The following is a 13,338-nucleotide window of genomic DNA, read 5'->3' as shown; positions in this document are numbered from 1 at the left end:
ATAGATACAGAAACCACAGAATGCCCGGCGAGGGGGCCAAGGGGTGGCCGGGCAGCACACCTAATGAGAGAAAGCTTCTGGAGGAGGCGGCCTGGGGAGCCTGGAGGGGGGGCAGGGCACGGGAGAGGACAGCCGGGAAGGTGGTCCAGATGGAGGGGTTGGCACAGTGTGGAGAGGAGAGTGGGCAGCCACTCACCAGCCGGGCCCAGGGAGTTGCCAGCAGATGGAAGAGGCAGGCTAAGCTGGGGGCACCAGGAGGATCTTGGTCTTGGAGCCAGAACTCTTTGGCATCTATCAGGATGGTCCCAGACCCTCACAGGAGTTCTGTGCCCCCATTCTCCAGCCGAGAAAACTGAGGCTCAGAGAGGTCAACTGCTCGACTGGAGCTGGGGCTGCCCCTTTATCCTGCCAGCAGGGGAAGGTTGGAGCCTAAGAGGAAGGTGGAGGGCTGGGGCAGGAGGACTCGGGCCCCAGAGCCAGCACGGCAAAGTGGACAGGGCCCTGGACAGGTGCCCAGAGCAGACGCTGCCAATCCCTGCTCGGCACTCATGGACCGTTGACGCAATGCAAGGCCCATAAAGGTGGTGCAGTGTGATGGTTAGGGAAGCGGCCCCCGGAGTCAGACCACCTGGGATCGAACCCCAGTTCTGCCACTGTAAGCCCACATCCTTGGAAAGTTACTTCACCTCGGAGCTCTCGTTCCCCCATCTGCAAATGGGGGTGATAACATCACCTCTGTCATGGACTGGGTGAGGCTCGGATGAGTTATTACGAGTTAAGTCCTCCGAACAGAGCCAGCATTTCCTAAGTACTCAATAAATGTCGGCTGTTTCCTACGTATGCTCTGGAGCCCCGGTTCCCCATCTGCGCCTGAAGCCTAATAACTCCCAGAGGCGGGCGTTGCCATCCTTGCTGGTGTCACCCCAGCCTGGTCGTGTGTCAGCATCTGTCTTCCCCTCACCTGGCAGCTCCTTAAGGGTTGGGCTGGCGCTGGTTCTCTCTGTGGTCCCTGGGCCTGGTCAGGGTGGCATCAGTCAGGTGGTTGTTGATTAGGATAGTTGCCACCTTCTGGAAGCTTCCTCCAAAGCCAGGCAAAGGAGGGCCCCGGGGGGGGGGTTCTAGAGGCAAACCCTGAGACTGTAACTGCAACCCCAGCCCCTCCCGACTCTGGGCCAGTACTGCTCGATGATTACAGTCCTCACGGCCCTTTTATGGGGTGGATGCTCTTACCGGTGAGAAAACTGCAGCTCAGAGAGGCTGAGCTACTTGTCTGAGGTCACCCAGCAGATGGGTTTCTGAACCAGATAGTTTAATAGTGCCAGGAATTGTTCTAGGCATTTTTGCCTAAATTAACCCAATGTCATCCTCACCATGACTCTAGGAGGTAGGCACTGTTAGCCCCACATTACAGATGAGGGAACAGCTTAGGTGCCGTGCCCGTGGGCAGCCTGCATGCTGACCACCATTCCTCACTTCCTCTCTACTTGCACAGTCTCCAAAGCCCAAGCTCTTTCCACTTAAGCAGGCGGTTTCTGGAAGTATTTATATGGAGCATCTGCTGAGTGCCAGCTTCAGTGGTAGGCGCAGGGGAAGGGGCTGCGAGTCAGACACGGCTCCAACCCCAGGGAGGCCGAGAGCTCGGCCAGGAGAACCCTTGATGAATAATTATGGCAGGGGAGTGAAGCCCTCTGAACTCAAAAAAGGTAAACTCCAAGGAGAACGGGGTCTCTGAGGCTGGAGTTGCTTGAGGGGTTGGGGGGAAGTCATTTGCTAAGACTTGGACTTGAAAGATAAGCTTGAAGACGAAGGCTGGAAAAATTACTTGGGAAATTTATGTTAGCCATGTATCTACGGGGAACGTGATGCTCAGAGAGGTGGTGTTGCTTACCAAAGGTCACACAGTACTCGAGCATGGCATGTGATCCAGGCGAGAGCCCCGGCCTGTGGACAGGTTGGCCGCATTGTGTCTCAAGGAGGAACTTGCCCCTTTCAGAGCTCTTCTCTGCCCCCTTCCCTCCCCCAAGGCACCACAGCAGAGCTGGAATCATGAACTCCAGTGCGTGGAAGAAAAAAATGACCAGGAAAGGGGCAGGGCTGATCCCAGCCCAGGGCCAGGAGGAAGGGTAGGGTGGATTGGCACACAGGCCCACACAGCAGTGGTCACCTCTTGTAGAACCTAAGCCCTGAGCTGCAGGACTTGAACCTGAATTCTGAGCATCCCCCAGAGTAGAGAAGAAGGCCAAAGACCCTGTGAGATCCCGGATGGCTGAATGCCCACCAAGTATAAACACTACCCTCCTCAGGCGGTCCCTGGTACTGCAGACCCCTTTATTTTAATAAATTGATCGAACACCTACTATTATCACAGCTACTATTCACTGGGCACCTATACTGTGCAAAGCCTCATGTCACATGCTTTACACACTTATGCCAAATACAATGGCCCGTAGAAATGGGCCTTAGAGCCCTGGCCAGTTTCGCTCAGTGGTTAGAGCGTCGGCCTGCGGACCAGAGAGTCCTGGGTTCGGTTGCCGCTAAGGGCACGTACCTCGGTTGCAGTTTGTCCCCAGCCCCAGTTGGGGTTGTGTGGGTGGCAACCACTCGATGTGTCTCTCTCACATCAATGTTTCTCTCTCTCTTTGTCCCTCTCTCGCTTCCGCTCTATCTGAAGATAAATGCAAAAATGTCCTCGGGTGAGGATTTAAAAAAAAATTTTTTTTAAAGAAAGAAATGGGCCTTAGAGTCATGATTTTACATAAGGAAACAGTCTCTGAATGGTTAAGCCACTCGTCCAGACCACACAGCTAGTACAAGGCCAAGCTGGCCCAGGCCCGGGTCTGTCTGCTCAAAGCCGGTGTCCTCGCCTGCTGCACACATCGCCTCTCATGCTCTGCCCTGCGCTAGGGCTTTTCTACTGTAATCGTCCCCACCACCTGGAGCCCAGGACTCTGCACGGGAATCGGGGCCCAACCAGCCGTTAGGAAGCAAGACTGGGCCGTGGGCACTGAGCCAGACCTCAGGGTCTTCAGACTAGGTCAGGATAGACCCTAGAAGCTGTGGAACAGCCAACCTGGAGTAGGTAAGGAAGTCTCGCCAGGGGCCCCAGCTGAATGTGTAGACAACTTTAGAGACAAGAAAGCAGGTAGCCCAGAACCTTCTGGGCACAGCTAGGACTGCCACGTTGCAGAGGGGAGACCCCCAAGAACTTCAGGAGATGGTGTTTCTCAGCAATGACACTGCGTGGCCCCCTCCACGGGGCCAAGGGCCCCTCGTGATGCTGCGTGGCCCCTCCATGAGACTGTGGTCCTCTCTGAGCTTACTGGCTTACTCGGGGACTCTCTTTGTCTTCTCTCCCAGGTTGCCCATCTGGAACCTTCAAGGCCAACCAAGGGGATGAGGCTTGCACCCACTGTCCCATCAACAGCCGGACCACTTCAGAAGGGGCCACCAACTGCGTCTGCCGCAACGGCTACTACCGAGCAGACCTGGACCCGCTGGACATGCCCTGCACGAGTACGTCCGGGCCCCTTGAGCGTGCTGTCTGAGTCCACAGTCTCTTGCAGAAAAGCCCAGAGTAAAGGCTGGGTGGCTTCTGGCTACAGCCAGCCTCTCCGGAGTGAGGAGCGGCCAGTACCTGGGGGGAGGGGAAATGGACAACTGGTTGGAAAAGGACCATCCTGGGGAAGCCCCTGGGGTGTTCGTGCTGCCAACATGCAGACACCGCAGAGCTGGCATCTGGCTCCTTACCCCTCTGTCAAGTCACGTGGCGGATCACGGCAAGGTCTTGATTCACAAAGGGACACAGAATGGCAGGGTTGGCAGAGGAAGCACTAACACAGGTGGTGGCTGTGGCAGAAAAGCTGCCCCGTGTTCTAACCTGGCAGCGGCTGCCTGAGTCACAGGCCAAGGTTCTCTAAGAAAGGGTGACTGTGAGGGCACCCCTGTCTCAGACAGGAATGGCATTCAGCAGCAAGCAAGAGAGCTGACCTCAGGGCATAAACCATAAGGATTTATTCTCTTACATAATAGAAGCCCAAAGATAGGCAGTCGCGGGATGGGTTGGTAAATCCGTGAAGTCCTCTGGAACCTGGTTTTCTCTTTCTGCTCTGCCATTCATAGCATGTGGTCTCTGTCCTTCGGGTCACTCCACAGTCCAGCGTGGCTGCTGAAACTCCAGCCATCACACGGTTCTAGGCAGCAGAAAGGAGAGGGAGAGAGAGATGTTCTACAGCTGTCTCCTTTTAAGAAGTCCTAACTAACAACTTCCACTATGCATAATCAGGAGCCAGCACTTAATCACAGGAGGTTGGGAAATATAGTCTCATGCACCTTCTTTATTTTATTTTATTTTTTTTCTTTTGGTACGTGCCCCTAGCGGGAACCAAACCTGGGACTCTCCGGTCCGCAGGCCAATGCTCAACCGCTGAGCCAAACCGGTCAGGGCCGGGAAATATAGTCTCTTAGTTCGACATAGTGCCACCTGAATAAAATTGGGTTCTGTTATAAGGAAGAAGGGGAAATAGTTATTGGGTGGGTATAACCCCCAACACTAAAAGACTGCCCCTAGTAACAAACACCAAGGAGGCTGGTGTCCAGGGAGAAAGGTCTAAACAGATGTGCAGCAGGATGAGTCCTATTCTAGAAACATCTCTGTGGTGGGTGAAGAGGAGAAAGTATTTGGAGGAAGCCTTTGGGGAGGCGTGGGCTGGAGCCAGGGTAGAAACACACCCCCGCCACCCCCACTGACCGGCACCCCTCCCCCTCCCAGCCATCCCCTCCGCACCCCAGGCCGTGATCTCCAGTGTCAATGAGACCTCACTCATGCTGGAGTGGACCCCACCCCGTGACTCGGGAGGCCGAGAGGATCTCGTCTACAACATCATCTGTAAGAGCTGCGGCTCCGGCCGGGGCGCCTGCACCCGCTGTGGGGACAACGTGCAGTACGCACCCCGCCAGCTGGGCCTGACTGAGCCCCGCATTTACATCAGTGACCTGCTGGCCCACACCCAGTACACCTTCGAGATCCAGGCCGTGAATGGCGTCACCGACCAGAGTCCCTTCTCGCCTCAGTTCGCCTCCGTGAACATCACCACCAACCAAGCAGGTAAGCGCTTCAAAGGCAGGCTCAGGGGGCAGTGCCGTGCCACGCTGTGCCAAATGGGTATCCTGCCAGCCCTCGTTAAAGACGCCCTCACATCTGTGGTTTCCTCTTTTCAAAGGCTGTGTGTGTGAGCCAACCACCTGGGGGGTGTTACCATTGTACCGGTATTTGTAATAATTGCTGCCACTTGTTGAACGTGTATTATTGAAGGGGAAAGTGAAGTTGCTGTAACAAAATGGCCCAGTGTTGGGTGGCTTACGGGACACAGAACCCTGGCCCATGTGGCTCACCAATTAGAGCATCGGCCTTCAGACTAAAGGGTTGCGGGTTCGATCCCCAGCCCCATGGGGTTGTGCAGGAGGCAACCAATCGATGTGTCTCTCTCACAGTAATGTTCCTCTCTCTCTCTCTCCCTCCCTCCCACTCTATCTAAAAAATATCAATGGAAAAATATCCTTGGGAGAGGATTAACAAAAAAACCACCACACAGAAATGCATTTCCTCTCTCGTGTAGGAGTCCAGGGGTGAGCAGTCCATGTTAGCAGGGCGGCTCTGAGCCCCTGGAGATTCGGGGAGCCGGGCTCCTCCTCCTTGTCTCCCCACCCTCCGTGGTCAAAGCTGAGTCGTAGGCATGTCCGTGCTCTAGCCTGTAGGAAGGGCGGGAGAGAGAAGACCCTGGGCAGGGCCATGTTTTCAGCAAGGAAGGTGGAGGCGGCACCCGTCACTTCTGTGCACCTTCCACTGGAGGGAACTTGGTCATGTGGTGTCACCAAACCGCAAGGCGGTTGGGAGCGGGGTCTCTCCCAGCCGAACTTCAGTCTGTCACAATGGGAGGTGGGAAGACAGACCCAGGGGACATCTAGCAGTTCCCACAGATGCTTTCTTTGAACTCTCAGCCCAGTGTAACCCCATCAAAACTCTTCTCCCGCGCCCACCTTGAACATCCTTTCCGTGACCCCGCGTCGCCCTCCGTCTTCCGCCCTGCTTTCCGTCAAAGCAAAAACGTGGTCTCACCCCCAGCCCTATTCCCCGCTCAGTCCATTCCACTTAGGTGTCCCGCCCCTTCCCTCCACCAAGACCACTGTCCTCAGGGTCACCTGAGACCTCCCTGTGGCAGGTCCAGGAGACACCGGCAGCCTCATCCCCCAGCCCAGGGCCACAGGAGATTTTCAAGGAGCTCACAGCACGTGTGGGTTGAAAACGTTGTGGTTGGCGCTGGGAATGTGCCCCTCGGTTATTCACTCAGCAGTCCTTGCCAAGCCGCTGCTGTGAATGTGATGGGGCCCCGTCCAAGGGGGAGCCAGGGGCCAGGCTCCCAGAAAGAGGGTGAGTGGGCTGTCCAGCTTCTCATTCTGATGTCAAGCGGCGCCCACACATAAGCACTCGGGGGATCCAGAGGTGGAGGTCTGGGAATGCTTGCCATAGAAGGCAGGATTTGACCTGCAGTTTCAAAGCCCAGTGGAAATTTAAGGGAGTGATAGAAAGAAATGGAGGTCAAGAGGAGAGGAGGGCGTGCACCGGACATGGAAGGAGAGGGGTGACCAGCGCCCCTGGGATGAGGGTGCTTTCCATGCTTGACCTCACTGCCTCCCCCTGGTCTCCTTGGTAGGAGGCATCTGTGTCCCCATTTTACAGATGATGCTCAGAGAAGTAGAGTCACAAAGCAGGAAGGAGAAGAGACAGGAATTAACTAGGTCTAATAGACTCCAGTGCTTGGACTAACACCGGGCATGTCCAGGGAACCTTGAGTGTGACCGTGGGTCTGATTGTGCGTGTGAGGGAGTGTATTGTGTAACAGGGTTAGGGTCAGGGTGTGTCCTATTGTTGGTGTGACTGTGTTTGTGATTGCACGTGACCTTGGCATGTGACTTCTTACTGATACATGCAGTCCTGAGCAGCTGGGGTGTGTCTGGATCTGAGGGACGTGGAGGGGTGTGTTGGAACACGCATTTGTCTGAATGTGGTCTGCCTGTCTGTGTGTTTGTGTCTGCGAAGGAGTAGTGTGGTTTCGTCTGTGAACGTTTGTGGGATTGCTGTGGCTGAGAGGGCATGTTTTAGGGCGCGTGCCTGCAGTTCTTGAAGGGCCGTGGGTGCATTTAAGTCCCACTCAGATTGGGGTCCGGATGGAGCTGACTCAAGGTGGGCAGTCTGAGAGAACCTCAGAAGCCAGCAGTTGTGGGCAGAGACACCTGACAGATTGTGAAACCTCAGCTGACAAAGCCCCTCGTTAGGGAAGCCAGGCTCCCGGTGGGAGTGGAGGGGAGGGAACTGTTTTCAATTGGGAGAAGCTAGAATTCCCCCAGAGTCCCTGGATTTCTTTCCCTGTCTGTAGGGCCTTCCTTGCATCCTTTTGGGAGCCCCGAGGGTGGGACTGCTTACTCAAGAAGCCTCAGCCTGTGAACAGCAAGGATGGAGTCTGGGCTACTGGGACGGAGCCCTCTTCTCTGGAGCTGGAGGCTCCCAGAGAATAGAGACGGGGCAGAGTAGAAGTGAGTGGCCTTCAGATAGGAGGGTGCCCAGGGAGCCCTCAGGATTGAGGGCAGAAGTAGTGAGAAACAAGCACTGGATTAGGAGCAGGAGACCTGAGTCTGAGTCCCAGCTGTGCCATTCATTTGCTGGGTGATCTTAGTGTATTAGTCAGTGATTGCTGCCGTAACGCTGCATAACAAAAATACCCCCCCAAACTCAGTTGTTTACAACCACAAACATTTGTTTTCTCACTCACTGGTCTGTGGGTCAGCTGGGTTTAGCTAATCTTCACAGGCTGTGCCGGGCAGGACTCCAGAGCGTGGGCTGGATTCCATCTGTTCCATGTGTCTCCTCATTCTCGTTGGACCAGCAGCCACCCAGGCTTATTTTTCTCGTGGTAAATGGTGGGAACACAAGTGGCCAGGCCAAGCCACGCCACACAAACACATGTCGCTGCTTGTGGCGGAGTCGCCCACAGTAAACGAGTCCTACGGAATCACTTGGCAAAGGGTGTGGTTGCATAATCCTGTCACAGAGAGTTAGAGCTAAGACAACTGATCTGACCTATCACACTCGTGAAAATCGCTCCTCCCGCTGGGCCTCACTTTCCCCACCAAACTGAGTATGAGGACTACCTGAGAGCTTTTCATAATATAGGTTCTGGACTCCGCCCAGACCTGCTGCATTAGAGCCCCAGGAGGAAGCCGAGAATCTGCATGTTTATCAAGTGGCTCAAGTGTTTCCTACCATCAGACAAATTTGGGAAACTCAGGTCTAAGGGAGTCTAAGGCCCTATAAGCCCTCCATCCCCAAGGCTTTCTGGATCATCATCACCCCTCCCCCTCTCTGTCCCAAGCCCCTTGACAAGCTCACTTTCAGAGATGCCAGAGCTCAGCTGGGGACTGCAGCCATACCACGCCCTCTCCACATCACCCCCTTTGCCAGAAGATGAAATGCAAGTCCAGAGAAGTAGAGTCTTGTATACTAAGTCCCACTACTAAAGGGCCTCAGCTAGGATTTAAACCCGGGATCATGTGACTCAAGTCTACACTGGAGAAGACAGTTCCTGTCCTTGCAGATTTATGTCCTGGTTGGGAAGACAAGACATAGACAGACTCTAAATACAAGATGGCGCAAGGGAGGGCCCAAGGAGGGTGAGGAAGTTGAGGGAGATCACAGGCAGGAGAGATCATTTCTTCCTGGGGAATGGGAGAAAGGCATACCATGGGAGGCTTCCGGGAAGAGGAGGCATTTGAGCTTGGTTTTGAAGAATGGAGAGGATTCTCGAAAGCAGAGATGGAACCATCAGGGAGGGAGCTGTCCCAGGGGAGGGAAGTACAGGAGGCAGGCCAGAGGGAGAGTTCTCCTTTCTGTTCCTCCTAAGCATCAGACAGACGCCTCTGCCACAGGGTCTTTGCACATGCTTCATCTGCCTGGAATGCTTCTCCCTTCCCACCTTCTTTCAGACCTCAATCCATCTTCATTGACCTTCCTGACTTGATCACATGCCCCAGCACCATGGCCCGCAAGTTCCTGGGGTTGAGTTTTTGCTTTATGTCTTCAATCATTTCCTTCCCGTCTGTCTCCCCCACCGTCACCACTGGGTCTGCTTTTCCTCACTGTGGTTTTCCCAGCACCTAGACAGGGGCATGCCAGAGCGAATGCTCAGTGAACACGCAGCCGGGCTCAGAAGCCTGGAACGAGGTGGGTGTGGAGAAGGACGATAAGGCTGAAAAGCAAGGCTGGGGACCTGATTTCCAGACAAACGCATTTGGTGGTTGGTTTTAATCAGACCCTAAAAGTCAGTATGTAAATATCTAGTTCTTTGCCTTAAAAGGAAAAAGTATTTCTTTGGGGCAGGTGATGGTGCCTTGCACACAGTCCCCTGGCGTTCACCGGGGCCAGAGCTGTCTTCTGACTTCATGAAGCCGGCATGCCATCTTTGGACCACACTCTGCCATTCCGGAACGCCTTTCTGCCCCGTGTGCACGTGTCTTCTCAGGGGCCCCTAAGGAAAGAGGCTGGGCTGTGTATCCCCATCAGAAGATGAGGAGACAGGTCTTGGGAGAGGTCAAGCAGATCACTCAGCTGGGAAGGGGCAGACCCAGGATGCAGTCTGTGGCCCTGGCCACAAACAAGAACAGAAAGGGACAGGAGGGAGGAGGACATGCCTCAGGGCAGGTGTCATAGGACACTCTCTGAGAAGGTGGTATTCAAGCCGGGATCTGAATGAGAAGGCAGAGACCTGGGTGTGTGGCACGTCGGTCACATGGGGCCCGTCCTCGGGGCTGCATCCAGTCCTTGGCCGCCCGCCAGGCCTGCTCAGGGCACGATCTCACCCTCAGCAGCTCTGAGCAGCCCTGCCTCTCTGCCCAGTTCCAGAGCGGGTGGGAAGGGGGTGGGAAGAGTCTGGGCTTTGGCATCAAGCCAGTCGATCTGGCTTTGAAATGCCTGGCTGCTCACCAGCACGTAGCCGTGGACAAGTTACTTAGCCCGCGTCTTCCTCGTGGGTTTCGTCACCCCTCCTGGCGGGACTGCTGTGAGGCTTCGAGCTCCTGTTCTCGAGGTGCCTCACAGGCTTCTGGGTACGGGCAGGTTCTCCAAGAGCAGAGATCATGCTACAGTCGCTCTCATCATAATAATAGCTCACATTTACCAAGTGCTTACTGTGTGCCAGACATTATGCTGAGTCCTTAATGATGAATCTTCACAACAGTGCTAGGGGGTACGTCCTGTCATCGTCCTGTCTTTTCGGTAAGGAGAGCTAGGCATGGAGAGTAAGGGACTTGCCCACAGTCACCAGGCAGGCAGTGGCAGAGCCTAAATAATGATGTCGCTGCATACTCGGGGCTCAGTATTGGCGGGCTGTGCGAAGGGGCTTGTCCACACCACAGCCGGGTTTCAGGGCCACTGTGCTGAACAACAGGTTGACCACTTAGGATGTCCCCCTGTTATGTGCTAGTGGGTCATGTGGGAGAAGAGGCATCGGTTCTGGGCTTCACAAAATTGGCCCCCATCCAGCACGGCCCTCTGCAAGCTGTGGCCAGACTGACCGGAGACCTCATGTCTCTGAGCTTTGGTGGCCTCACTTTCCAAATGGGCACTCATCTCTCCTTCCCGCTTTGCCAGACGGTTCCCAGATTAGCACTTAGGACACAGTGGGTGAACAATACATGGCAGCGAGGCTTAAAATGAAATCAGAAGGTGTGTTTATTTCCTAATGCTGCTATAACAAAATCCTGCGATCTTAGCAACTTGGAATGACACACGGTTCTTATCTTACAGTTCCGTGGGCTGAGTCCAGTCCGGATCTCATCAGGCTAAAATCGAGGTGTCGGCAGGCTCTGTTCCTTGCTGAGGCTCTAAGGGATCACCCATTTCCTGGCTCATTTGGGTGGTAGCACAGTTCAGCTCCACGTGGTTGTGGGAGGGAGGTCTCCATCTCCTGGCTGACCTATCTCCAGACCTCGAACAGGGCCCCCTGCCTCTCAGAAGCAGCAACAGGGCATCGAGTGCTCCCCACACTCCAGTTCTGCTCTCTGACCCTCAGCTGGGAGAGAGTCCCTTCTTTTAAGGACTCAAGAGATTAGCTTGGGTCTACCTGGCTAATCCAAGATGATCTCCCCGCCTCAAGAGCCATAACCTTAATCACATCTACAAAGTCCCTTTTGCCATGTAAGGTAACGTATCCGCAGATTCCAGGATGAGGACGTGGACGTCTCTGGGGGGCCATTATTCTGCCGATCCCAAAAGGGAACACCGTCAGATTCAAGCCCGTCAGCACAGGCAGACGCCTTGGCGTTCAGCCAGTGCAAACTCCTCCTTCTGTAGAGGAGAAAACTGACGCCCAGAGAGGTGCCCTAAACGGTGCCCAAGTTGACACAGCAGCTCCTTGGCAGAGCCAGTCTCCAGCAGCCTGGCCAGGTAACACCATTCCCCGTGGCTTTCTCATGGAAAGACTTTCAACTTTCCAAAGCCCTTTCTGCCACGGTGTTCCCCTCTGATCCTCCCGCCCTCCTGGGGGGTGGGCACACAGTGGCTCAGTCTCTAGAACTGGCATGAGCATGGACGCACTTACTTCTCTCCCTGGGGGCAGAAAGGATCAGAAAGAACGGGGCCAAGACAGCCCCTGGCGAGGCCCATGCCTGGGGAAAGGAAGAGAGAGGGAGAGGGCACATCCCTCCCCGGGCCAAGCCCTCTGAATGCATCGTCCTCTTTGATCCTCCCAAGCATTCTGCAGGGAAGGCATTGCTGACCTAGAGTATCAGTTAAGATTGGGTTTGGCTGTATGTAACAAGAAGAAAAATGTGAGAGAGCCGCTGCCGCAGTAATGCTGTTTAACAATCAACCATAAGAACAGTGGCATAAAAACAAGAAGTACTTATTTAGCTCAAGAGTCCCTGGGTGGACTGGATGGGTCTTGGCGGGGAACATTCACATGTTTGCGTTCTGTCTCCTCAGAGTCACTCGGCAGCTCTTTGGATGTTGTTAGGGCTTTCGTGCATGCCTGGGGTTGACTGCTGTCAGCTGGTTAGGAGTGGCCCTGGCTGAGACAGCTGGGACAACTCTGCTCTGTGTGTCTCTGCCTCCAACAGGCCAACCTGGGCATGTTCTTTCTTGGGCAAACACAAGGAACCAACACAGCAACAGATACATGCAAAGCCTCTGCTTATATCATATTTGCTTCTATCTTATTGGCCAAAGCAAGTCACATGGCCAAGCCCAGAGTGGGACTACACAAGTTATAGGGCAAAGGGTATAGACATAGGGAGGCGATTAATACAACCAATCTACCCTAGTGACTCAGACAAAATGGAGGTTTGCTTTTCTTATGTGTAAAGGATGTCACAAGATAGGAGTAGAACAGCTACATGGAGTCATCAGGGATCCAGGCTTCTCAGCACACAGCTTCTTGTCCTTGTGGGCCAAAATGGCTGCGAGAGCTCCAGCTGTCACTTCCATGTCCCAGGCAGCAGGAAGGAGAGTGAGAAGACTTCCTTTTGAAGACTTCCTAGTAGTCCCACATCTCAGCTTATAACATAAGCAAGCACACTGTAATATGGCCACTTCTAGCTGCCTAAGTTTTGGGAAAATGCAGTCTTTTTATTTTTAGAGAGAGAGATAGAAACATCAGTGTGAGAGAGAAACATCAATTGGCTGCCTCCTGCACACCCCACAGTAGGGATCAAGCCTGCAACTCTGATCAGGAATAGAACCAGGACCTCAGTCCATGGGGCGACACTCAATCCACTGAGCCACACCAGCAGGGCGGAAAATGTAGTCTTTGATTTGAGCACAAGGTGCCTAGCTAAAAACCAAGGTTTTGTTCATTTGAGAAAGAAAGATGGATATTTGGTAGGCAGTGAGCTGTGTCTGCCACATCCCAATTTATAGCTGAGGAATTTGGGCTCAGAGAGAGAGGTAGCTTGCCTGAGGTCACACAATCACCTGGACATGAGAGAGCTGGGGATCTGAACCCTGAGTACCGCCTCTTCGCCCTGCACCACCGTCACCACCACCATTCAAGAGCCTTTGCTGAACATTCAGCTACTCACACTGCTGTTTGAGAGTCTGAGTCTGACAGCTACACGTGGCTGACATCCCCGATCCCTTAATCTAGACCAAGTTCTTTACAGTCGGGTCTTCATTTAACCTCGCAACACCCCTGCCGTTGTCCCCATTCTACAAAGGAGAAACTGAGGCACAGAGGGCTGAGGCAGGTTGCCTAGGCTACCTGATTTGAGGCCCAGGCTCTTGCCATCTTGCTC

General features: G+C 54.2%; 1 protein-coding gene across 3 annotated transcripts in view; it reads left to right on the top strand.

Annotated features, from left to right (window-relative positions):
- The window catches only part of EPHB2 (EPH receptor B2), a 177,711-nt gene that overhangs the window by 134,748 nt on the left and 29,625 nt on the right, over window positions 1-13,338 (top strand). For all 3 annotated transcript variants that reach the window (XM_036255457.1, XM_036255456.1, XM_036255458.1), the window contains 2 exons: window positions 3,358-3,513; window positions 4,769-5,104. In XM_036255457.1, the coding sequence (XP_036111350.1) occupies window positions 3,358-3,513; window positions 4,769-5,104 (492 nt within the window). The remainder of the gene's footprint in view (window positions 1-3,357; window positions 3,514-4,768; window positions 5,105-13,338) is intronic.

Source organism: Molossus molossus, unplaced genomic scaffold, assembly GCF_014108415.1.
Source record: "Molossus molossus isolate mMolMol1 unplaced genomic scaffold, mMolMol1.p scaffold_m16_p_12, whole genome shotgun sequence".
In the NCBI taxonomy this organism is placed as follows: Eukaryota; Metazoa; Chordata; class Mammalia; order Chiroptera; family Molossidae; genus Molossus; species Molossus molossus.
This window is presented reverse-complemented; position numbering and strand designations above follow the sequence as displayed.